The sequence below is a fragment of the Myotis nattereri genome (assembly GCF_964212035.1).
Source record: "Myotis nattereri genome assembly, chromosome: 2".
Classification (NCBI taxonomy): domain Eukaryota; kingdom Metazoa; phylum Chordata; class Mammalia; order Chiroptera; family Vespertilionidae; genus Myotis; species Myotis nattereri.
This window is the reverse complement of record NC_138076.1, coordinates 181,772,645-181,800,054: the sequence shown is the minus strand read 5'-3', so window position 1 is coordinate 181,800,054 and position 27,410 is coordinate 181,772,645. Positions and strand designations below refer to the sequence as shown.

The window sequence follows — 27,410 nt, the reverse complement described above, 5'->3', positions numbered from 1 at the left end:
ACCCTTTCTAGCCCATCACCACCCTCTGCCCCAGGCCTTTACCACCCTATTGTCTGTGTCCATGGGTTATGCATATATGCATACAAGTTCTTTGGTTGAAGGATTATTATTTTTTTTATTGTTTAAGGTATTACAAATAGTAGTACATATGTCTCCTTTTTTTCCCCATTGACCTCCCCTAGACCTCCCCTACCCCCCAGCACTTGCACTCACCCCCCCCCCAGTGTCTTGTGTCTATTGGTTGTGCTTATATGCATGCATACAAGTCCTTCCATTGATCTCTTACCCCCTCAACCCTCCCCGGCCTTCCTGATGAAGTTTGACAGTCTGTTTGATGCTTCTTTGCCTCTATCTATTTTTGTTCAACAGTTTATAATGTTCTTTATATTCCACAAGTGAGTGAGATCATGTGGTGAGGGGTTATTTTTAAAGCACTTCTTTAATAGATACAACTTTAGCATTTTGGCTAAATGTGTATTTTAGATATCAGGGGGAGGTGATGCTGTCTCTCCCTTAGTTTATCTTTGCCACTTCAGATTTCATCATGCAAAAAGGTGGTTTAAAACCCATCTACCCAGTCTTTGCTAAGACCTGTGGTAAGCTGGCAAAGAAGAAGAGGAGGCCGGGAACTCCATGAAATATGCAATCCAAGCTTTCACAGGGTTTATGATCTAATGTTTGTGGCGAGAGAGACACAAACATTAACAAGCTGTAGAAAATATTAGGGAACATGAACCTTAAGTCGAGAGGTACAGGCTACAAATGTAAAACTCCAAACACTGTTTCCTAGTTAAAGGCCTATTAAAACCTGCCACGATCCCTTGACTGAGAGAGTAATGTGTCCATTTATTTCAGGATCGTCCATAACACAGGCAGAAATAGGAACTCATCAGTGTAGACGGTACAAAAGTTGGGAGTGAAGTGGAAAGGAATGAACAAAAGCTGTGCAAGTTGGCTTGATAACTGGCAGATGATGCATACCCGACAATTTTGGACTAATCTTTGATGCTATTATAATCGATGCTTGAATGAATGTTTATTGTATAAATAAACTCCATTAATGAGGATGGAAGGTGATAAAGTAGAAAATCTTGCGGGAATATGTAAGCCTGTTTGGGCTTAACTATATGCCTTATTTTGATGGGAAGGAATTAGACATATTGAAGATTATTTATTCTTACTCCTCATTTCCTCTGCAGAGAGGTGTCTGACTTGATTACCTATGTAGAAGAGCTGCATTTCAACAAGCAGAAACTGGAAGAGGAAAATAATCAGCTCAAGTTGGCATTGGAAACCTTGGAAGAAGCTAACAGCCGGTTATCGGAGGACTGTACTGAACTGCGCCTGCAGATAAAAAGGTGAGCCCTTGAGGAGTACGGCTGTGGGGCTGCATGCTGGAGTTTTCAGGGTGGCTTTTACTTTAAAAAATATGCTTTTTATTGAGATATAATTCCCATCGCATAAAATTTACCGATTGAAACTGTACAATTCAGTATTTTTTTGGTATATTCACAAGATTGTGCAACCACCATCATGATCTAATTCCAGAACACTTTTATTCCTCCAAAAAGAAATCCCACACGAAATAGCAGTCGCTCCTCAGTACCTGCTTCAATCTGTACTGCCGGGAGCCGGTCCATCCTTGCTGTTTCAAAGGACCTGGCATATATGGCATACTGTTCTTAAAATGTTTGCTCACCTTCTTGGCACTATGTGTTTTAACCAAGGTCTCCTCTCTGAGAAAGGTTGTTTCCCCAGGTAGGGATTTCCCCCTGAAGTTAGGGAGGGAATAAAACCCCTCAACTAAGTGCCAGGGGGGTAATTAATCACTTTAACTACGAACAATCATACTTAAGCTACATAATCTTTACTCCCTGGAATGGAGATAAGAAACGCCCTAACCTTTGTAATAGAGATTGATAGGATTGAATCAACTGGTATAAATACAGATGTAACAAGACAGCAAGACACAGAACTTAGAAGACAGAACCTACACAGAACCTAGAGACAGAAGAACTTCGCTGGAGAGAACATGGCAAAAGATCCTGGACTGAACCTGACTACAGAAATTGGCAAGAGAACCTGACTAGAACCTGGTGACTGAACCTGGCTGGAGAACCTGGACAGAACCTGGCTGGAGAACCTAGCGAGGGAACATGGCTACAGAACCTGGCTGGAGAACCTGGAGAACCTAGCAAGAGAACATGGACACAGAACCTGGCTGGAGATCCAAACCACAACTTCGCTGGAGATCCTGAACAGAACTTGGCTAGAGATCCTGGCTAGGCTGCTGATCAACTGAACGCTGCCTTCGTGTCATTCCTTCTTCGCCGACTCTGTCCACACCTTTGGAGACCCCTGGACCCGCTGGGGTTGGACCCCGGCATTTGGCGCCCGAACAGGGACCCCTAGGTAAGCACCCCACACTCGGGACGGATAGGACTCCACCGTAGGAAGAGGGTGGATAGTCTTCGCCAACTCCGTCCACACCTTTGGGAACTCCTGGAACAGGATTCCCCTAGGTAAGCGCGCCCCCCCCGCCCCCCCCATTGAGAACCCCACACTCGGGACTGATAGGACTCTACCAGGGTACTGCAGACCCCCCTACAGAGGATAAGTAGGGTAAGAAGGTGGATAGTACAGAACTTAGATTGAGAAGATGTGCCATACTGAGTCCAAAGAAAGAAGACTCTGTATTGATTCTTAGATTGAGAAGATGTGCCATACTGAGTCCAAAGAAAGAAGACTCTGTATTGATTCTTAGATTAAGAAGATGTGCCATACTGAGTCTAAAGAAATAAGACTCTGTATTGATCTTTTAACACATATGCTTGCTAGCAGAGGAATTAAGGTTACTCCCAGTCAGATGGAACATTTTATACAAGAAATACATCCATGCTTTTCTGAGAAAGGAAAGGTGCCCGAAAGGTAAATGTAGAGGCATGGGAGAAGGTAGGCCCAAGGAGCCTTATTCTTAACCCCACTGCAGCCTTTCCACCCCGGGAAAGTGCAGGATTGGCAAGTTCTCCCTGGGGTGATAGATCAGGACTCAGGTAATAGTGGAAAGCGCCAATCCTACTCTTAAAATGGATACAAGAGAGCATTTGGGGTTTTTCTTTTTAATGCCTGCTTTTAAAAAATAAAAAAGGGGGAATTTGCCGGGAGCCAGTCCATCCTTGCTGTTTCAAAGGACCTGGCATATATGGCATACTGTTCTTAAAATGTTTGCTCACCTTCTTGGCACTATGTGGGGTTTTTTTTGTTTTTATTTATTTATTTATTTATTATTTTTTTCAATTAAATCTTTATTGTTCAGATTATTACATTTGTTCCTCTTTTTCCCCCCCATAACTCCCCTCCTCCCAGTTCCCGCCCCACCCTCCGCCCTCACTCCCCACCCACTGTCCTCATCCATAGATGCACGATTTTTGTCTAGTCTCTTCCCGCACCTCCCACACCCCTTCCCTCCCCAAGAATAGTCAGTCCATGCCCTTTCTATGTCCCTGATTCTATTATAATCACCAGTTCATTCTGTTCATCAGATTATTTATTCACTTGATTCTTAGATTCACTTGTTGGTAGATGCATATTTGTTGTTCATAATTTGTATCTTTACCTTTTTCTTCCTCTTCCTCTTCTTAAAGGATACCTTTCAGCATTTCATATAATACTGGTTTGGTGGTGATGAACTCCTTTAGCTTTTCCTTATCTGTGAAGCTCTTTATCTGACCTTCAATTCTGAATGATAGCTTTGGTGGATAAAGTAATCTTGGTTGTAGGTTCTTGGTATTCATCACTTTGAATATTTCTTGCCACTCCCTTCTGGCTTGCAAAGTTTCTGTTGAGAAATCAGCTGACAGTCGTATGGGTATTCCCTTGTAGGTAACTGAGTTTCTTTCTCTTGCTGTTTTTAAGATTCTGTCTTTATCTTTTGCTCTTGGCATTTTAATTATGATGTGTCTTGGTGTGGTCCTCTTTGGATTCCTTTTGTTTGGGGTTCTCCGTGCTTCTTGGACCTGTAAGTCCATTTCTTTCATTAGGTGGGGGAAGTTTTCTGTCATTATTTCTTCAAATAGGTTTTCAATATCTTGCTCTCTCTCATCTTCTGGCACCCCTATAATTCTGATGTTGGTACGCTTGAAGCTGTCCCAGAGGCTCCTTACACTATCCTCGCATTTTTGGATTCTTTTTTCATTTTGCTTTTCCGGTTAGGTGTTTTTTGCTTCCTTGCATTTCAAATCATTGACTTGATTCTTGTGCTCCTCTGGTCTGCTGTCGGGAGTCTGTATAATATTCGTTATTTCAGTTCGTGTATGCTTAATTTCTAGTTGGTTCCCAAATATAAGATCGAGGGTCTCATTAGTTTTCTTGTAGATCTCATTAAGTTTATTGGCGGCTTCTAAACAGTTCTTGAGAGACCTTAAAAGTGTGGTTCTGAACTTTATATCTTCCATTGACAATTTTGTCCTGTTTCTTTGTCTCCGCATTTTGTTATGCTTCCTTGGTGCACCCCCTAGTGGTCTTTGTGCACAGTCTTATAGTTAAACCTTGATTGTTGTAGCTAATACCAGGGAGGGTTTGACCTCCAAGCCAAGTGGCTATGAGAATCAGCTGTGTCTGCAGTGAGAGAACTTCTGTCCTCTAGGGAGGTGCTAATCTGGCGTTTGCCTGAGGCTATCCGGCAAATGCCTCTGTGCAGGGCTTGGGTGGAGCGGGTCGCACAGGATCAACAGGGTGGGCCGGAGAGAGCAGTTATGGCGGCTCTCAGTCCTGTCCCCAGGGGCTCTGCCTCTCTGAGTCCCAGCACCCGCTGCAAACCTTGGAGAGAAAGCTGCACTCGCTCTGACCAAAGCCAGACAGTCCCGCTTCTCCCGTTTGAGTCTGGGTCCCTAAAGACTCGACCGTATCTGGAGCTCAGAGTCTGCGACTCCCTCCCGATTGAAAACGCCCACTGCGCCCTCCGCCGCCAGCCCGCTCCGCACACTCCGCACCTCAGAATTTGACTTCAGCACTGTGCCTCCTCTGAGTGTCCGTATGCGTTTCTCTTTCCTCCTAGTTGTAGGACTTCCACTCAGCCAGCGTTCCTGTGGTTCTGGGTGATGTCCGTTCCGTTTTTTAGTTTCACTTTTGAAGTAGTTGTTCAAGGCAGCAAACTCCGGCGTTAACCTATGCCGCCATCTTGGTTCCCCGGCACTATGTGTTTTAACCAAGGTCTCCTCTCTGAGAAAGATTGTTTCCCCAGGTAGGGATTTTCCCCTGAAGTTAGGGAGGGAATAAAACCCCTCAACTAAGTGCCAGGGGGGTAATTAATCACTTTAACTATGAACAATCATGCTTAAGCTACATAATCTTTACTCCCTGGAATGGAGATAAGAAACGCCCTAACATTTGTAATAGAGATTGATAGGATTGAATGAACTGGCATAAATACAGATGTAACAAGACAGCAAGACACAGAACTTAGAAGACAGAACCTACACAGAACCTAGAGACAGAAGAACTTCGCTGGAGAGAACATGGCAAAAGATCCTGGACTGAACCTGACTACAGAAATTGGCAAGAGAACCTGACTAGAACCTGGTGACTGAACCTGGCTGGAGAACCTGGACAGAACCTGGCTGGAGAACCTAGCGAGGGAACATGGCTACAGAACCTGGCTGGAGAACCTGGAGAACCTAGCAAGAGAACATGGACACAGAACCTGGCTGGAGATCCAAACCACAACTTCGCTGGAGATCCTGAACAGAACTTGGCTAGAGATCCTGGCTAGGCTGCTGATCAACTGAACGCTGCCTTCGTGTCATTCCTTCTTCGCCGACTCTGTCCACACCTTTGGAGACCCCTGGACCCGCTGGGGTTGGACCCCGGCATTTGGCGCCCGAACAGGGACCCCTAGGTAAGCACCCCACACTCGGGACGGATAGGACTCCACCGTAGGAAGAGGGTGGATAGTCTTCGCCAACTCCGTCCACACCTTTGGGAACTCCTGGAACAGGATTCCCCTAGGTAAGCGCGCCCCCCCCGCCCCCCCCATTGAGAACCCCACACTCGGGACTGATAGGACTCTACCAGGGTACTGCAGACCCCCCTACAGAGGATAAGTAGGGTAAGAAGGTGGATAGTACAGAACTTAGATTGAGAAGATGTGCCATACTGAGTCCAAAGAAAGAAGACTCTGTATTGATTCTTAGATTGAGAAGATGTGCCATACTGAGTCCAAAGAAAGAAGACTCTGTATTGATTCTTAGATTAAGAAGATGTGCCATACTGAGTCTAAAGAAATAAGACTCTGTATTGATCTTTTAACACATATGCTTGCTAGCAGAGGAATTAAGGTTACTCCCAGTCAGATGGAACATTTTATACAAGAAATACATCCATGCTTTTCTGAGAAAGGAAAGGTGCCCGAAAGGTAAATGTAGAGGCATGGGAGAAGGTAGGCCCAAGGAGCCTTATTCTTAACCCCACTGCAGCCTTTCCACCCCGGGAAAGTGCAGGATTGGCAAGTTCTCCCTGGGGTGATAGATCAGGACTCAGGTAATAGTGGAAAGCGCCAATCCTACTCTTAAAATGGATACAAGAGAGCATTTGGGGTTTTTCTTTTTAATGCCTGCTTTTAAAAAATAAAAAAGGGGGAATTTGCCGGGAGCCAGTCCATCCTTGCTGTTTCAAAGGACCTGGCATATATGGCATACTGTTCTTAAAATGTTTGCTCACCTTCTTGGCACTATGTGGGGTTTTTTTTGTTTTTATTTATTTATTTATTTATTATTTTTTTCAATTAAATCTTTATTGTTCAGATTATTACATTTGTTCCTCTTTTTCCCCCCCATAACTCCCCTCCTCCCAGTTCCCGCCCCACCCTCCGCCCTCACTCCCCACCCACTGTCCTCATCCATAGATGCACGATTTTTGTCTAGTCTCTTCCCGCACCTCCCACACCCCTTCCCTCCCCAAGAATAGTCAGTCCATGCCCTTTCTATGTCCCTGATTCTATTATAATCACCAGTTCATTCTGTTCATCAGATTATTTATTCACTTGATTCTTAGATTCACTTGTTGGTAGATGCATATTTGTTGTTCATAATTTGTATCTTTACCTTTTTCTTCCTCTTCCTCTTCTTAAAGGATACCTTTCAGCATTTCATATAATACTGGTTTGGTGGTGATGAACTCCTTTAGCTTTTCCTTATCTGTGAAGCTCTTTATCTGACCTTCAATTCTGAATGATAGCTTTGGTGGATAAAGTAATCTTGGTTGTAGGTTCTTGGTATTCATCACTTTGAATATTTCTTGCCACTCCCTTCTGGCTTGCAAAGTTTCTGTTGAGAAATCAGCTGACAGTCGTATGGGTATTCCCTTGTAGGTAACTGAGTTTCTTTCTCTTGCTGTTTTTAAGATTCTGTCTTTATCTTTTGCTCTTGGCATTTTAATTATGATGTGTCTTGGTGTGGTCCTCTTTGGATTCCTTTTGTTTGGGGTTCTCCGTGCTTCTTGGACCTGTAAGTCCATTTCTTTCATTAGGTGGGGGAAGTTTTCTGTCATTATTTCTTCAAATAGGTTTTCAATATCTTGCTCTCTCTCATCTTCTGGCACCCCTATAATTCTGATGTTGGTACGCTTGAAGCTGTCCCAGAGGCTCCTTACACTATCCTCGCATTTTTGGATTCTTTTTTCATTTTGCTTTTCCGGTTAGGTGTTTTTTGCTTCCTTGCATTTCAAATCATTGACTTGATTCTTGTGCTCCTCTGGTCTGCTGTCGGGAGTCTGTATAATATTCGTTATTTCAGTTCGTGTATGCTTAATTTCTAGTTGGTTCCCAAATATAAGATCGAGGGTCTCATTAGTTTTCTTGTAGATCTCATTAAGTTTATTGGCGGCTTCTAAACAGTTCTTGAGAGACCTTAAAAGTGTGGTTCTGAACTTTATATCTTCCATTGACAATTTTGTCCTGTTTCTTTGTCTCCGCATTTTGTTATGCTTCCTTGGTGCACCCCCTAGTGGTCTTTGTGCACAGTCTTATAGTTAAACCTTGATTGTTGTAGCTAATACCAGGGAGGGTTTGACCTCCAAGCCAAGTGGCTATGAGAATCAGCTGTGTCTGCAGTGAGAGAACTTCTGTCCTCTAGGGAGGTGCTAATCTGGCGTTTGCCTGAGGCTATCCGGCAAATGCCTCTGTGCAGGGCTTGGGTGGAGCGGGTCGCACAGGATCAACAGGGTGGGCCGGAGAGAGCAGTTATGGCGGCTCTCAGTCCTGTCCCCAGGGGCTCTGCCTCTCTGAGTCCCAGCACCCGCTGCAAACCTTGGAGAGAAAGCTGCACTCGCTCTGACCAAAGCCAGACAGTCCCGCTTCTCCCGTTTGAGTCTGGGTCCCTAAAGACTCGACCGTATCTGGAGCTCAGAGTCTGCGACTCCCTCCCGATTGAAAACGCCCACTGCGCCCTCCGCCGCCAGCCCGCTCCGCACACTCCGCACCTCAGAATTTGACTTCAGCACTGTGCCTCCTCTGAGTGTCCGTATGCGTTTCTCTTTCCTCCTAGTTGTAGGACTTCCACTCAGCCAGCGTTCCTGTGGTTCTGGGTGATGTCCGTTCCGTTTTTTAGTTTCACTTTTGAAGTAGTTGTTCAAGGCAGCAAACTCCGGCGTTAACCTATGCCGCCATCTTGGTTCCCCGGCACTATGTGTTTTAACCAAGGTCTCCTCTCTGAGAAAGATTGTTTCCCCAGGTAGGGATTTTCCCCTGAAGTTAGGGAGGGAATAAAACCCCTCAACTAAGTGCCAGGGGGGTAATTAATCACTTTAACTATGAACAATCATGCTTAAGCTACATAATCTTTACTCCCTGGAATGGAGATAAGAAACGCCCTAACATTTGTAATAGAGATTGATAGGATTGAATGAACTGGCATAAATACAGATGTAACAAGACAGCAAGACACAGAACTTAGAAGACAGAACCTACACAGAACCTAGAGACAGAAGAACTTCGCTGGAGAGAACATGGCAAAAGATCCTGGACTGAACCTGACTACAGAAATTGGCAAGAGAACCTGACTAGAACCTGGTGACTGAACCTGGCTGGAGAACCTGGACAGAACCTGGCTGGAGAACCTAGCGAGGGAACATGGCTACAGAACCTGGCTGGAGAACCTGGAGAACCTAGCAAGAGAACATGGACACAGAACCTGGCTGGAGATCCAAACCACAACTTCGCTGGAGATCCTGAACAGAACTTGGCTAGAGATCCTGGCTAGGCTGCTGATCAACTGAACGCTGCCTCCGTGTCATTCCTTCATCGCCAACTCTGTCTACACCTTTGGGGACCCCTGGACCTGCTGGGGTTGGACCCCAGCACTGTACCTTGCAGCCACTAATCTGTTTTCTGCCTCTATGGATTTGCCTTTTCTAGTCATTTCATATAAATGGAATCATACAATCTGTGTCCTTTGTAACTGGCTTCTTTCACTTAGCATATGTTTGCAAGATTCACCCATGTTGTAGCCTGCACCAGTACTTCATTCCTTTCTATTTGGTGAAAAACAACCCACTGTATGGATATATGCCATTTTGTTTATTCATTTTTCAGAGGATGGACCCTGGGGTTATTCCACTTTTGGCTCCCGTGAACATTGCTGCTCTGAACACCCGGGTACCGGTTTTTGTGTGGACATGTTTCTAGTTCTTTGGGGTCTATACCTAGGAGTGCACTTGCTGGGTAGTAACCTACACTTAGCATTTTGAGGAGCTGCCAAACTGTTCTCCAAAGCAGCTGTACCATTTTATATTCCCATGAGCAGCTGTACCATTTTATATTCCCATGAGCAGCTGTACCATTTTATATTCCCATGAGCAGCTGTACCATTTTATATTCCCATGAGTAATTTCTGTCAGTTATTTTCTAGCAATGATGTTCTCTAAGTCACTCAAGGTCATGTTCTCTATGGAACACCATGACACCGAGGGGCCAGGTGTGGACCTATCCAGAGAAGTTGTGTGGTTTTGTTACGCCCTTATTCTATGCTGTCACATGCTAAGTAATGAGAGATTTGTTGATGAGTTAGATTTAAAATGTGCCCTCAGGGTACCTATACCCTAGAAGGATGATGAGGAAGTTCCTGACCTTAGCTTAAGTTGGAAAGGCCAGAAGCACCTAGGAGACGTACCAGGTAGTGTCCGACACTGGTGAGGTGGCTGCAGGAAGATGCTTGACCATCAGAAAAGAAGCAACAGGTTCTCACTGAGTTGTGTTTAAGACACAGTGCTAATATTCTGAACGGAAAGTTGTAAGTTAACTTGAAAAGACGGTAGAGCATTTTGACCGTGGACACATATCCTCGTGATTTTTTGACCAGCCAATCCAGCCTCCAAACCAAAGTATAAACAGTAACAATATGCTTACCTCAAGCTCTTGCCATTCCACATTTGAATTATTTATTATTTATGTGAAATATAAGAAGTTAAAGTTGATTGCATTGGGTGAACGTGTCGGTTAGGGCTTTTGGTTGGAACACGTTTCTTTCCTGCGGACTGTGGTTAACAGAAGCAGTAAAGAAATGTGTTAGGAGGGAATTGGATTCCTCACAGAAGGACAGAAAGGCCAGAGAATCAAGATGAGCAGCCAGAATGCCAATGTCGACAAAATTAAGCTTTTTGTCCTTCGCTTTTCTCCTTCCCCTAATCCTTCAGAAAGGGCCTCTGTTTCCTTTCATCGCTCACAGCCTGTTTTTGATATTGTACAGGTGTCTGGTTGGAGTATAGTTTGTCTTCTATATGAACTGCCCCTTGTTAACAGGAGGAACTTAATCTTACCCACCCTGATTACTCCGGTGCTTAGGAGAATGTCTGCCACGGAAGAGCTCTCCCATCCTTCCAGTTGCCTGCAAGCCAGAAATCTTTTTCTCCTTTTTCTTCCTCAGCCTTCGCTTCTAAATCAAATAGCGAGGCCTGTGCAATGGACCTACTTTATGTCTCTCAAATAGATTTACTCCTTTTCATTCCTACCTCTGTCACGTAGTTCAAGTCAGCATTACCTTTCTCCTGGATCATGACAGCAACCTCCTGATTAGGTTCCTTGCCTTTTCCAAAAGTGTCACACCTGGGGGAATGCTCTTCCTAAGGCCCATCTGACGACATTATGCCTCTGCCCTAAACACGTCAATGGAGCCCTAACATATTCGGGATAAAAATCTAAATTCTTTCATCTGGTTTGCAAAGCCTTTCATGGTGGGGCCTCTGTTGCCTTATTTCTACTTCTCGTTTTCCACTCCAGGCTCTAACAGTATCTAACTGCTTGCAGGCCCCCAGCGAGCTTCTGTTCTCTCCCTCCCTTCCTCATCTTCTTTCTCATGATCTGAACTGTCTGCCTTTAACACAGTGTCTGCAGAACTTGGGTTCACTCCAACCTTGGCTCTTGTCACACTGTATCGTAAATGATGATTGTCTGTTTACCCCACTAGACCATAGATTCCAGGAGGGTAGAGTTCTCCTGACTGGATTTACTTTTTTTTTCTCTAGTATCTAGCATAATGCCTGGCACAGAGTTGGAGCTCAACAAATACATGTTGAATGACCAATGTAATTCTTTAATAAGGCACACATTGTATCTTCTTTGAGACTCTGCGCAGAAAACAGTTTATAATCTAGTGGGAGCACAACTAGGTAATTCCATGATGTGGATTACCATCATACATTTAATAAGCTTTCTTAGTTGGACATTTAGGCTGTTTTCAGTGCTTTGTTACTGTAAACAATGCTATAATAACCTTTAAAATAAAATACAAGGTGTCCCCAAAAATGTATACATACGTTGAATGATTATAAAGTCAGTGTTTATTAACATACAGTTCATTTTCAAAATTTAAAATAATCTACAGAAATGAATAATTTTTTGTCAATGTCTGTTTTCAAACTGATGACCATTCTGGTCCAGGCACTGCTGATAATGCGAAGCAACGGAATTACAAACTTCAAGAATCATTTCATTTGGTATTTGTGTGCCCCCAACTCGACTGCTGTTGGTTTTGTACTGTAAACTTTATCTTTTATGTATCCCCATTAAAAAAACCAAAACAGTCTAGTGTCACTTTAGGATAAATTTTCTTTGTCCAAAGCTTAGTTTGGCTTCACTCATTATTTCAAATCAGTTAAACCTGAAAAGGAATGAAAAGGGAGTTATCAACTATTGAAGTGTGTATACATTTCAGCTGTCATCTCCTTGACTAGTGTTAATCTGCTCAAGGGCAAGGGCCTTGTCCCTTTTGTCCACCATCATGGGCCCCTTGCAGGGTACAGCACCTGGAACATGCTATTATTGAATAAATATTTATGGAATTGCACTAACTAATATTACATCTTATTAGTAGAAGGAAAGAACTGTGGGATTCAGCCCATGAGGATTTCAAAGGGAGTCTCCAAATCTTTATCTTCGGAGAATATGTTTTTTTCCTTCTATCACTTTCCCCCGCCATCACCCTGCCCCGAAATCCCTTTCTTTACCAAGGACTATGAAAGATAGTGGGTATATTTTTACTATTGTTGGCATCTGGTTTATATTTTCAGTGGTTTTCAACTTGGATCTAAAAATAGTCCTTGGTTTTTCTTAGCATGTTTGACAGTTACACTTGAGGTTTTGCTCATCACCTTCTTCCCCCCACCCCCACCTCCACAGTGCCCACCAGGCTATTATGAGAACAAATCTGTTACAAGAAGAACTAGAGGAACTGAAAACTAGTATGAGTGCTTCAGAAGAGCAGAAGACCACAATTGTAGCCCAGAACAAACAATTAGTAAGTCATCCAAGTTCCTTGAAACACCAGGAGGGTTTTGGAGGCAAAAGTCAGCCAATAGACTGATAAATGAATAATGGTAACACTTTAAAAAAGTTAAGGCAGGTAGGACGAAAACCTGTATTTTCCTTTTCAAACAAGATTAAAATTATTTAAAAATGGCTTGGTCATATTCACAATGGTTTGTGAAGATCTAGAAGATCTCTAAAATGCATCCTGAAGTTGATAGGTGAATTCATAAGTACCTAATACCAAAATCCACTTGAATTTTTTTTAATTCTCCATCAAACTTTCAACTTTTTCTCAGTTAAAAAAAAAAAAAAGATCAATTTTCCCAATACTTCCAGATTACTAAGAAGCTCCATAAATCAGTCCTTATACTAAATCAGTACAGGCTTGTAATTTTTAGAGCAAATTGCTATTTAGGCTAAGCTTTAACTAAACAGAGAAGTACATAATCATTTTTATTGAGAATGTTAAATTGTTATTTTTAGTAATATATTACAGCAGTAGTATTCTAGCATTACTAATGATGGTGGGGTCAGCTGAAAGTCATTCAGACTAATTTATTTTTAGGTCTGTAATTCATCAAGAGACGGGCTCCAGGTCTGTGTCAGTCACTCGTGACCTCCCACAACCAACACAGCTTAGCTTAGCTCTTACCTCAATAGTAAAATGTGGGACTAGACTCATTGAGTGTCAGGTGACTCTGTAAGTGTCTATGAATGCACTACAGGGAATATTCGATTTGGGGCCAATGAAGAGCTTTTATCTGGATGTAATGTAGAGAAATTATCAAGAACCTACCCTTGAAAATCAGAGGGCCAGCAGTCAAGTCCTGACTCCTGGAGCTGTGTAGCTTTAGACAAACTACATACCTCTTTAAGCCTCAGTGTCCTGAGACCCTAGGGCTGAGAAGGTTATATGAGTTAATATATGGAAAGCACGTAATGTCCTCTTTCCTCCTAGGGCTGGGTAATACTAGCTGTTATTAAAAGCAAGGAGTCCTAGGTATGCAATTCTAATTCTTTGCATTTTATAGTGTTTTAAATTTTAAAATAATTTTGAATATTTCATTGGTCATCATGGAAATTCATTGAGGTAGAAACAGAAGTAGCTATATTTCATGTAAAAATTAATATAATTATAGGTAAAGTCCAGAGATGTTTTGATTATTCAAAGTCAATTGTCTAATAAATGATAAAGCTAGAATTGAACTCAGATCTTCTGATTCCAATTATGTGTGCATGGGGGGGAGGTGTTCCTTCATTCTTGTATCAATGACAACCTAGCCTGACATGTTTTCCCTTTTATTTTTATATTATAACTAGAGTCCTGGTGTATGAAATTTGTGCATGGGTAGGGTCTCTAGGCCTGGCCGGTCATCAGGGCTGATCTGCGGGGTGACCAGTGGGACAATGGGGGGCCCCCGCTGGCACCCGCCTTGGCAGACCTGGCACTGCCTGCTCGCTGGCCCCACCCCCACCTCTGCCACTGATCAGGGCCTGCGGGCTGGGGGCAGCTCCTGCATTGAGTGTCTGCCTCCTGGTGGTCAGTGCACATCACAGCGACCAGTCATTCTGCCAGTCGTTCTGCCATTCGGTCAATTTGCATATTAGGGTTTTATTATATAGGAAGGTAATTCCTAGTTACTCTATAAAAATAAAGAAATGCATATTAACAAAAAAACTCCCACTAAGTTCTTATCCTAACTTATCAATATATTTATCCTACCATAACAATATGTTTATTGTTAACATTTTGGCATTTATTTTGTCCTGGAATATTTTTTTCTTCTGAGGGTTCTGAGTTTGGGGCTCTTCATTAGAAAATAATTTTTTTATAATCATATGGTAATGTTGAATCTGGGAATATCAACAGCTTCAAGTAGAAAGCTAGATTTCTTTAAGATTTCAAAGTGCTGTTTAAATAGATGAGTTCACAGTACCTGTCATAAGTGGATGGCGGGAAGTAGCAGGGCAAGAAGCCAGGCACTTTCTTTTATGTTTTTAGTCTTTCCTTCCTATTGTTATAGATTAAGTCAAGGAGAAGAGTGACTTCTCACAGATCCCAAGAAACTGTTAGCCACAGACTTAAGCCCATGTTGGAAATATTTTCAGGCTAGGCTCATTTGTGATATGTCAATGCCATGTTTAAAACTAATAAGGAGAAATAATGTTGATAGTCTTTGCGGTAAATATGTGGTATTTTCATAAACTTCTAAAATATTTTTAAATGACTTTTCTTTTAATGAATCAGGAGGCAGAAAACCGGGCTCTGATTCTTAAGATTCGGATTCTCCAAGAGGAGGTATGTTAAAATCGTTAAACATGGGCACCAATAAACTGATAGAATCAATCAATCATGGGTCCTGACCCCGGGTTAAATAGAAATGATGTGAGTATTCAAACTCCTGTGGGCCAAAACTCAGGTTGCTTTGTCAAATGACAAATGAGGGAGAGGGGATAGGATTTTCATGTCTGGACAGGAGTATCTTATTACCTTTGTATATGTCCATGGAAGAAGTGGGGTTTTAAAAATTCAGATTTAAGATGAAGTGAAATTAACGCATCTAAAAACTATACAAATCAAGAAGGAAAATGTAGAAATTATATATTACCTTTCCGTTATTATTCTACTGAACTAGGTGTCAAATGTCTTGAATCTAAGACCCAGATCTTAAATTCACTGTAAGTCTGACCTTGGAAAAGACATTTATCTTTTTTGAGCTAATAATACCTATTCCCTCAGTTATTTTAGAGATAAAGATAATGCAGGTGAACCCATTTGTTTAATTATAATGTACCTCATATATGTTAGGAAATATGAGTAAAATCTCTAAAAAATGAATAACTCTATGCAATATATATTTTTAAGCAACAGAATTAAAGCAATGAAAGAATGGGTAACAAAGCTACTCGTTACTATTTTGGAGAGAAATTCTATGTAGGTACATTTTGAATGGCAAGCGTTATGCACATTTTAAAATTGGGGCTTTATAAAAGTTTATTATTTATTAAGCTGTGATGAAAAATCTGGAGAGTTACCCAAACTATGGACCAAATGAACATTAAAAAATTTCTTGGTGGGTTAAAAAAGAAACAAAGATTGGAAAGAAACCCTACCTTAGATTCAGACATGTTATAGCTACAAAAACTAGTGCTTTACAGTTAAGCTCCCAAAGTAAGATGCTTTTCTCCTCACATATAAGATGATTGACTAGCATCAAAGAATTGTACCAATCAGTTTAGAATTAAGATGGGAGGAAGGAGATTTGGAACCCTTCACAGCATTGCAATGACTGATTTCCATTAGAAACGGCACATCAATGCCACTGCTAGCTAAGATTCCTTTTGGAGGCAAAATCTGATGCATTGTGAAGAGTAACAGCACAATGGTTTGGGTATTCACATTCATTCATTCATTCATTCATTCATTCAACACATATTCTTTGGGAGACCTTTATGTGCTAGGCACTATTCTAGATGCTGAGGCAACAAACTTAAGCAAAATAGCCCCTGTGGAGCTAGCATGTTAGATGGTGACTAGTGCTGTGGAGAAAAAAAAAGTGAAAACAATTGTGGGGGAGTACAATTTAAACTAGCGTGGTTAGGATAAAAGTAGCCTGTGAAATTACTCATTTGGCTAAAAATTGGAAAGGAGGTTTATCTGTGGAAGAACATTCCAGGCAGAAGAAATGGCCAGCTCAAGGACCTCAGGCTGTAGCGTGCCTGCTGTTATTGAGGGACAGGAAGATCAGTATGGCTGGATCAGAGGAAATAAGTAGCAAGAAGTGTGGCAGAGAGCTGCCTGGAGCCAAACCCATAAGGTCTTATATGGGCATTGTATGGACTCCGGCTGTTTACAGAGTGGGATAGAAACTGGGAGACCAATTAGGAGACCTTGGAATAATCCAGGCAAAAGCAGTAGTGCTGGAAAGAAGTGTGCAGATCAGCAAATGCTTCGTAGTATATCCAAAGGTATTTATTATATATTGCAGTACTCTGAAAGTTCTCTTATGTTTCTAAAATTGTCTCAGTGAAATATGAAGTTATCAACTGAGAGTGAGGTTGTTGGAAGTGGTACTGGAAATTCAAGACGAGAGAAGGGATAAAATAAGCAAGGAGTTGGCAAACTTTTTGTAAAGGACCTGATAGTATTTATAGGGTTTCCTGGCTAAAAGCTTTGACACAGCCACTCACTCTGCCATTGTAGTGTGAAAGCAACCAGAGATAATATAAAAACAAATGGACACGCCGAAACCGGTTTGGCTCAGTGGATAGAGCGTCGGCCTGCGGACTGAAAGGTCCCAGGTTCAATTCCGGTCAAGGGCATGTACCTGGGTTGTGGGCACATCCCCAGTAGGAGATGTGCAGGAGGCAGCTGATCGATGTTTCTCTCTCATCGATGTTTCTAACTATCTCTCTCCCTTCCTCTCTGTAAAAAATCAATAAAATATATTAAAAAAAACCAAAAAACACAAAAAAACCCACAAATGGACACAGTAGTTTTTTAATAAAACTTTATTTACAAAACAGGGTGTCAATTAGAGCTGGCCTGTGTGGCTGGGGTAGGAAAGTTAGTGTAGTTTGCAAATCCCTGATTTACGAAAATGGCCAGAAGAATGGAATAGGATTATATGTGATATGATCACCAGTAAGCATTGAGGTGAAAGGTGACAAATTTAACATGTGAGCTGTGGGTTCATTTGTGTTTTTCTTTAACAATGTTCATCTGGAAGGGTGCTGGCACAGAGTGAATGGAACGCTCAAATTGAGCAAATACTAAGAAGTAGGGGAGAGGCAAGGGAATTGAGCGGATGTGGAAGAGGGTGATTGTATGGAATGACCACAGAATAATTTAAGCCGAGTAAAGATGGGCCGAGTTCACAAGAAAAGTGGAAGAATAATGAGAAGGTGGTCAGATCAGCAGATTGCAGGCTTCAGTGGGGATTGAGGTTTGTTGGTGCTCAAAGAAGTAATCTGGAAAGACAAGTGGTGGTTGAAGAGGGAGAAACTTGCAGTCAATATAATGAAAGGGCCACACTTACTGGTAATGACAAGTGTAAAAGGTGAGAACTAGGGAGTGAATGGCTGTGGTGGAATTTAAGATAATAAGAGGCTTCCTAGATGTTATGTTAAAAGGCCCATGTTATCTCAAGCTTTGTCCCTTAGCTTAAAATGGATTATGATGATAATGATGAAAGTACTTCTTCCTAAAAAAGACTTTAAGATGGTCTCTTATTTTTATATTTGGACTAAATCAAAGAATACTATCTTTTTTACATTAGAATACCAAGAATGTTATGGATATATATGAATTGGAAAAGAATATTGAGGAATTGTCTAAAACTGAGACAGAGCACCAAGTAAGCATTTCCCAAATACTGGTAAAACATTTTCTTCCATCAAGCTAAACATTACTCTATAAAGGTGTGTATGACTTATTGGTACAATAACCTTTTGCTATAAGCTTTAAAATCTGTACTCCTCAAGATGTCTGAGTTATATAAAGGGCAATCTCTATTTTTTAATGTAACAGTTTTACTGATAAATAATACACATGCCATTAAATCCACCCACTTAAAAATGTACAAGTCAGTGCTTTTTAATATGTTCAGAGTTGTGCAACCATCATCAAAACCAGTTTTATTTTTTATTGAATTTATTGACATTGGTTAATAAAATTATACATGTTGCAAGTGTACAAGTCTATACCACTTCTGCATACTGCATCATGCGCTCAACACCCAAAATCAAGTCTCTTTCACACCATGTATCCCCCTTTGCCCGCCTCCTCCTTTCTCTGGTAATCACCACACTGTTGTCTATGTCTGTTTTTTATTTTTATTTTTTGCTTAATCCCTTCACCTTTTTCACTAATCCCCAAAACACCCTCTCCTCTGAGAGCTGTCAGTCTGTTCTTTGTCTCTATGGGTCTGTTTCTATTTTTTTTCTTAGTTTATTGGATTCCACATGAAAGTGAGATCGTATGGTATTTGTCTTTCTCAAACTGGCTTATTTTGCTTAGCCTAATACTCTCCAGATCCATTCATGTGGTCACAAAAGGTAAGTTTTTCTTCTTGTTGATGGCTGAGTAGAATTCCATTGTGTAAATGTACCATGGACTTTTTATCCCCTTATCTACTGATGGACCCTTGGGTTGCTTCCAATCCTTGGCTATTATAAATAATGCTACCATGAACGTAGGGGTGCACATATTCTTTCAAAATAGTGTTTCATATTTCTTTGGATATATTCCCACAAGTAGAATCACTGGGTCATTAGTTCCATTTTTAATTTTGGGGGGAAACCCCATACTGTTTTCCTCAAGGGTGGCACCAATTTGCATTCCCATCAATAGTGCATTAGGGTTCCCTTTCCTCCACATTCTTGCCAACACATTGTTCGTTGGTTTATTGATAATAGCCATTCTGACAGATGTGAGGTGACATCTCGTTGTGGTTTTAATTTGCATCTCTCTGATGATTACTGATGTTGAGCACTTTTTCATATCTTTATTGGCCATCTGTATGTATGCTTTGGAGAAGTGTCTATTCAGGTTCTTTGTCCATTTTTTAATTGGATTGCTTGAGTTTTTTTGTGGAGTGTTATAAGTTTTTTATAAATTTTGTATAGTAATCTCTTATTAGTTGTATCATTGGTGAATATGTTCTCCCATTCGGTGGGTTGTCTTTTCATTTTGTTGGTTTCCTTTGCTGTGCAAAAGCTTTTTTGTTTGAGAGAGTCCCATTTGTTTCTTTTTTCTTTTGTTTCTCTTGACCCAGGAAATATATCAGAAAAAAATATTGCTAAGAGAAATGTCTCAGATTTTACTACCTATGTCTCTCAAATTTATTATGATGGCTTTATGATGTAGGTGTCTTGGACTCAGTGGCACAGTCTTCTGATATCCTGCGCTAGGTGCTCCAGGAATATCTCTTGTGTGGGTTGTGTGTGCCCTCCTGCGTAGTTGAGTTTTGAATGCTGTTGGTCCATTTGTGGGAAGAGTTAACCCTCAGGCTGGCTGACTATAAAAATAGATCTTAATCACCATGTATGAGTCTCTGTGCAGGGGCTGCCCTTCCCCCTCCCAAAGCAGAGTTGTTCCCAACAGGGTCTGATGCCTGCCGGAGTTCCCCGTTAGGTGTGCCACTTGTATGGCTAGTTGGGTTGAGCTCTGGTGTGTCTGAAGCCTACCATTAGTTGTGTTGGTTCTGGGTCCACTTGGGCAGGGTTCCAGTGCAGGTCAATGTCAGACATTGTGCGTAACCAGCCTTGGGCTACCTGTCTGAAGTGACCACACTATTCACTATTTGTGGCTGGATCTACTGGGCCTGGGTGTCCTCCAACCCTGAGCCTTGGTAGATCAATTAAAGGTCTAAGTCAGGAAAGATTTCAGCAATTTTACCTTCCTCCTCTACCCCCCATTAATCCTCACCTGAGAATATTTTTCCCATTAATTTTTTTTTTAGAGAGATTGGAAAGGAGTGGGGGAGAGAGAGAGAAACATTGATGTGAGAGAGACATATCCATTGGTTGCCTTTCTCATGTGTCTGGTCAGGGATTAAACTTGCAACCTAGGTTCATGCCCTTGACCAGGTGTCAAGCCTGTGAACTTTTGGTGTGTGGGCCAATGCTCTAACAACTGAGCTACTCCAGCCAGGACAATTGTACCTTTTTAACATGGAAAATGAGGAGAGCTGGGGAAATAAATCGTTACTTGATTAAATTAAGAAATAATACCTTGCAATATAGAGAAAAATCATTTTTTATCTAAAAGTCTATATTTTGTATATATATTTTTTCTATTCTCTATACATTCTTATCAGGAAACAGAAGACAACTATTAATAAATTCAGGAATTTGTGTCATGCTTATTGTCACCTCTAACGGTGTATTTGAGCAATATTTTTTTATTGTAGAACATGTTTGAAATGATGATGTACTTAAATTTCAAGTCTATATGTGGAAGACTCAAGTTTCCTAGCAGATATTCAAATTCCATGTGTGTATACACTTATACATATACTAGAGACCCAGTGTATGAAATTTGTGCACTGGTAGAGTCCCTAGCAGCTACCAGCTGCTGGCTGGGGCCTCCCTCCCTTCCCCCAGCTGGCCCTGCCCCCTGGTCGAACTCCCAGACAAACTCCTGGTCGAGGGGACAATTTTCATACTACGCTTTTATTATATAGGATTATAGCAGTTATAATTTAGACATTAATTAATTTTATTCTAGGAATGGCTGTCTTTGGAAAGCATAATTAATCTAGTCATACTCTAGTGGAAAGAGCTAGAAGACACGGGTTCAAATCCTGTGTTTTTATTTAGAAGCTTTGTAATCTGAAGCAACTAGTTAACCTCTTTAAGTCTCAATTTTCTCATCTACTAAATGGATATATTTTCTACCTAATACACAAACTCAAATGAGATGATCGTGTGAAAATACCTTTAGATCTATAAAGGCATATCAAATACAATAGTATATGATTATGATGATGATCCTATTTCTGACTATGCTGATTATTTTTTCAGGTTTTCAATGCAATCACTATACATATCTATCTGTTGTCTTATATTTAGAAGCCTATAGCAACAAGCTTGCTTTTGGTTTGAATAAACTGATGTATCCTTACTGTTCACCTTGCTAAAGGAAATCCTGAACATCTTTAAACTAAATTTTCAAAAGAGAAGTTTTCTATATGTCCCATGCAGTCTTTGTTAATGTCACATCTAGAATTTTATTTTCACCAAAAAATAAAAACTCTATAAGTCCTCTTATTATATGAAGTATGAAATGGCGGGAAAAGTACTTGGCTGAAGCTGGACACTCAAATTCTAGGCTCTGGTTCTGTCACTAACTGTGTGTGTGACATTGGGCAAGTCTCTACTAGTGTTGAGCCTCAGTTTCATCACTTATAAAGTGAGAGCAATGACCCCAGCCTCTAGGATTGTTTTGAGGCTTATGTGAAAGTTCTTTAAAAAGTGAAATACATATACACGTTAAAAGTGTTTCAGAAACATGTTTCCCTATTGAAATGATTTTGTGGCACTGCCCTTTACCAAAGCAACATCCCAGTGGCCTTCACTAACTTTGTTTCTTTTCAGATGGAGTTACACATGTATGAGAACACTTTGCTTAATAAAGATGCAAGTTTGCAGAAGGTTGGTCTGTCCCTTCACATGAAGTCCTGTGGGATGGGCTAGCTCTCTCCCAATTAGAAAGGAGATGATCATTTGTGTACCTTCACTCCTATTAAAGTATCTGATTATAATATTCTATTAAGAATATTAGATTTCCTTTATAAACTTCTCAAAAAATATTCTGTTGAATAAAGAATACTGACTTACTCATCTAGTATAAGTTTCATCATATCCTCTCTAAATTCTGGTGGTGTTCATTAATCTACACAACCAATATTGGTGTGCCAATTTATCAGTCAATGATGCAGTCGATCAGGCTAGATACAATGATGCAGTTTTAATTCATAACAACACAAATGTGTGCGCAGTCATTCATTTGGGGGAAGAAAAAAATATCCCTAAGTTATTTTCTTCCTGGTTTCATTGATTGATCAGATAGAGAGATGATAAATAGAGATTCTCTTTATCCTTGTATCCTGTGATCATCACCTATCTGGTAACAAGGAGCAGAGATTCTGGTTATGGTGACATAAGAAGGACACAGCACTAAATTAGTAAACTTCCACATTTCAAGATAAGGAGGCAAAGAAAGTGCAATATTTATCTTTCTTTCCATTCATGTTTTGACATTTTTAAGAAGTCATTGATGGCTTGTAGACATTGACCCAGATACTGACATACAGTGACATTGTGGTAGTAGAGGTGGCTCAATTCCTTCATACCTCTGATCTTCCCACTACTTTGCACTCCTCCCCAGTATTCATAGGCATTGTTGGGGCAATTTGCACATTCCAGGCACCATGCTAATCATGGGATACAATTGTAGACCAGACACTGCCTGTCCTCTCTGGTGTTCTAGTGTAATACTGTGATTTTAACAGAGATATCATGTGAGTTGAATAAAATTGGATGCCTTAATAATTCATTAGTCCTCAGTTAAAGACTGATTTTTTTCTTAAATGTATAATGATAACATATAATTTTGACTTGGACTTAAGATATACCTTTCAGGGTTTGGTTCAATTGGACTACCAGTGATGGCGAACCTTTTGAGCTCGGCGTGTCAGCATTTTGAAAAACCCTAACTTAACTCTGGTGCCGTGTCCCATATAGAAATTTTTTGATATTTGCAACCATAGTAAAACAAAGACTTATATTTTTGATATTTATTTTATATATTTAAATGCCATTTAACAAAGAAAAATCAACCAAATGAGTTTGCGTGTCACCTCTGACACGCGTGTCATAGGTTCGTCATCACTGGACTAGGCAGACACAGAGCATACTATCACCAGTTAGGTACAGCTGCCTCCATACTTTATTGTACATACATACAATAAAGTATGTATACTCCATACATAATTACACCATACTTTTTGTGTGGCTTTAATCACAAACACAGATTGGTTCAGTTTTTAAATAATACGATTGATAGAAGAGCTCATCTCATTGGGCATTATAATTTTTTTGTGGCTCAGATCGATAATTATTCTAATAAACATGATTTGGTGGACTCATGCATTTATTAGCTATTAATTTTCTCTTCTACTTTTCAGAAAGATTTAAGTATAGAAGAACTTAAGTCAACCATCATAGAATATGGAAGCATTATAGAGGTATTCGATAATAATTTCAGAACTTGCAAGGTGGGTTGTTAAATGAAAGGTAATTTCCCCACTGGAGGGGCATGTGCAGCCTAATGCTGTATGTGATTCCAGAATTTACGAGGGGAAAAAACCAAACTGGCTCATGAGTTACAGCACTTGCAACAGGAACTCATCATGTAAGTAGTACACAGCAACCCCCATGCCTTCTCTCACGGGCCTCTGCCCTACGTCACTGGCCTACTGAGCTCTCTGCAGTTCCTGAATGGGCCACATTCTTTTCCTCTGTAAGTGCTCTTTTCTCTGCTTTTTTCCCCAACAGAACTCCTTCACAATTTTATCATGACCTTCCCTTGGTTTTCTCTTACCTTGAGATCAAAGGAACCCTTTCGAGTGCATGTTTTTATCTCCTTTCTAACATACATCACCTTACATTATAAACATTTGTTGTCGAACATGTGTAATCTAGTCCAGGAGTCCGCAGACAAAGCCAGTGGTGTGATGCACACACTTGCATCATGAGAGTTACTGATGAGGTAAGTGCATTACCCCAACAAGGGCAGAGGGGGCTGCTCTGCTTAGCTCTAGCTAATGGTTACATCAAGAATATATGCACCCAATGTGGCTACATCTTCCGTTTTGTTTTTTTAAGAAAAGCCAGAAATCTAGGTTTTTGGTGAAATTTGCTAATTTTTAAAATATGTATTTTTATTGATTTTAGAGAGAGAGGAAGGGAGAGGGAGAGAAAGAAACATCAATGAAAGAAACATCCACATCAGTCAGCTGCTTCCTGCATGTCCCCCACTAGGGGTCAAGCCCACAACCAGAGCATGTGCCCTGACCAGGAGTCAAACCACCACCTCCTGGTTGACGGGTCAGTGCTCAACCACTGAGCACACCAGCTAGGCTCTAATTTTTAACTATTGGTTCCGATTAATAAAAATAAAAATTAAAAATGTTTTAAAAAGTGTGGCCTACTTGTTTGCAACCACCTAGCATCACTAATCTATGCAGCTCCTAGTCTGGGCAGAGACTCTTCTTGTCTCTGTATTCCTACATACCTTACGCAATCCTAAGTACACATGGAAGCTTACTGTTGTTTGGTCATAAATAAACCCTAATCTGCTGACTCAAAACATAGTGTTAGGGCCCTGGTAGGTGTAGCTCAATTGGTCCCATGCACCAAAAGGTGGCCTGTTTGATTCCCAGTCAGGGCACATACCTAGGTTGCAGATTCAGTTCCCAATCAGAGTACATGTGGGAGGCAGCCGATAGATGTTTCTCTCTCTCCCTCTCTCTCTCTAAAATCAATAAAAGGCATATAAAAAAAAAAAAGAAAGAAAGAAAACAATGTTGGAGGCACACCTAACCAGATGGGATTACTGTTCTTGTTTTTTTTGTTTTGTTTTTTTGCTTTTCAAGGAATGGGATCCAGTTGAATGTTAGTGAAGAACATAAGAGTATCATCTCTGAAGGACAAAAATCTTTACGTTGTGAACTCATTCTTGCTCAGTCTGCAGAGGTAGGTAACTATCATCAATGGGAAGTTTTAAAAAACAATCACCACGTGGGATAACTTACCATGAAGTGAAGGTCCATAGCTTGCAGAAAAGCACCTGTGACATTTTGAGGCAAATCTGCTGACTGTTTTTGGAATCCAAGTCTAACATCTCAGCCTGGGAGAACGGACCTGTTTCAAGTTATGGCTGAAAACTGTCAAGCATGTGGTTGTGGAACTGTGCATTCAGTGAACCTGGATTTCAGGAATCTTCATATTCTTGTATTTCTCAGGAAAAACTATATGTTCGCCAGCCTGGGGTCCTAAAGGTGCAGTAGAGATCCATGAGCGACTTTCCAGTGTTTCCCCATCCCTCACAGTGTATCTACCCTACCCAGAGTTCTCAGAAACAGCACGCAGTCTCTTTGCTTTAGGATGTCATTGAACCAAGCCAATTTATTGACAGTGGTGATTGCATTCTGAACAGAAATTAGCATTTTATATGTTTTTGGCTAATTTTTATTTATTTTTAAGTATATATTTTATTGTTAATAGTATTACAGCTATCTCCCATGTCCCCCCTACCCTGTTACCCCCCACCTCCTGGCTAATTTTTTGTTTTTTGTTTTTTTTTGTTAATCCTCCACCGAGGATATTTTTCCATTTATTTTTAGGGAGAGTGGAAGAGAGAGGGAAAGACAGAGAGAGAAACATTGATGTGAGAGAAACACATTGATTGGTTGTCTCCTGTACGAGCCCTGACCAGGGCCCGGGCTGGGGAGGAGCCTTCAACCAAGGTATGTGCTCTTGACTGGAATCAAACCTGGGACCCTTTGGCCCGCAGGCTGATGCTCTATCCATTGAGACAATACAGATATGGCCTGACTAATTTTTAAATAGCAAAATGAATTATTACTTTAAAAAAATCTCCATTTGTTAGGTAGACCCAATTCTTTACAGCGTGGTAGGGAACAATCAAGAGCCTTTTGGGGAATTAAATGTTGGGACTCCCTCTCCCCCCATTGCTATATTTCCACTCTTTTATACTTTCCAGTTTTGTGTTTATTATGTTAGGAAATGCTTTATTATCAAATTGCTTTCTTTTCACCACTTTGATGGTCTCTCCATGTCTGTGGACAATGGATATGTCAGAATGTCCTCCTGTTGACAGCTGTGCTATGACCTTGAAAGGGGAGGAAGAATGTCTTTGGGGCAAACGCTGTTTGAATTTCTTCTGCCAAGGATGCAGGGGCAACATATGCTGCCTTCATCTGACGTGCTCTCAGGCAGCCTTGGACATTCTGCCGGGGGCTGTGCTTTCCTGACATTGTTTCAAATACTCATCATTTTACTGCGGGTTTGAAACCAAGCCAAACTGCCAGACTGAGTGAAATGATGGCAAACCTGCCCCGGCAGTGTGTTTCATCCTCAGCCCTCTGAGATGGTGACAGTGTCAGGGTGTCAGCTTATGAAGTTCTGCACCTCTCAGCCGGGGTTCAACAGCTGGCCAAGTCCTGACTGAGGTATACCCCACGGAAGGATGAAGAAGTTTGCTATTAATTAGAATCTGGAGATAAGAGTCCTCTGACCTTTTTCCAACAAGAAGGAAGTTAAATGTACTGTTGTCATATATCAACCATATGATGAGACAGAGACTTTGAGAGGAGTATAAGGAATAGTCTTTGTGGGACATTATCTTCTGTACATGGAAGGGAAACTGAATAAATCAATCTGTTTTTAGTAGGATTTATTGAGCACCCCATCCCAACATTTTTTTCCCTGTGAATTTCTTTACGTTCCCTTATTTTCGTAAAATTAGAGCCATAGCAGTTTATATCACCACGTGTAAATGTTATCCATGGGATAAATGGAACTTTCTTAAGAACCAAATAAATGGTAAGTTAAGGTCATACTAAAGAGAAAATGTAAAAATGTTTTTTAGGGAGACATAGAAGGATTCCATAAGACTATTTAGAATGGGGATACTTACATTGAGCCCTGGGCATTATTTTTATAAAATAAAAATGAATGTTCATTATTAGAATGATAAAAGTTAGGAACATTTTGGTAATTGTTCCAGAACACTGAAATTGAGCAGCAGTGCAGTTTAATCTGCTTGTCATCTCTGGACACAATGATGGACCAGGAAATGCTGCTGTCACTGAGAGAACTCGAGCAGAAGGGAGTGGGATCCACAGCTACTCTCCAGAAGCTGGTATTACATAGCACACGCCTATCACGGGGTTTCACTGACTAGGAATGTCTGCAGACAACTGACCTGCACCTGTTTGCTGAGCACAAGCATATGTGTGTGTTGTTAAGCCCCCAAATCATCCTACTATGAAAGAGAAAATTTTTCTCAAATATTCCTGAAGTT

General features: G+C 40.9%; 1 protein-coding gene across 1 annotated transcript in view; it reads left to right on the top strand.

Moving 5' to 3' along the window:
- Positions 1–27,410, top strand: part of LOC308513959 (inositol 1,4,5-triphosphate receptor associated 2-like) — a gene marked incomplete at its 5' end in the record, with an annotated part of 47,676 nt that overhangs the window by 8,698 nt on the left and 11,568 nt on the right. The window contains 9 exons of the mRNA XM_081084010.1: positions 1,200–1,358; positions 12,668–12,785; positions 15,045–15,095; positions 18,076–18,153; positions 21,896–21,952; positions 23,488–23,547; positions 23,650–23,714; positions 24,958–25,057; positions 27,114–27,248. Coding sequence (XP_080940136.1) covers positions 1,200–1,358; positions 12,668–12,785; positions 15,045–15,095; positions 18,076–18,153; positions 21,896–21,952; positions 23,488–23,547; positions 23,650–23,714; positions 24,958–25,057; positions 27,114–27,248 — 823 coding nt within the window. The remainder of the gene's footprint in view (positions 1–1,199; positions 1,359–12,667; positions 12,786–15,044; positions 15,096–18,075; positions 18,154–21,895; positions 21,953–23,487; positions 23,548–23,649; positions 23,715–24,957; positions 25,058–27,113; positions 27,249–27,410) is intronic.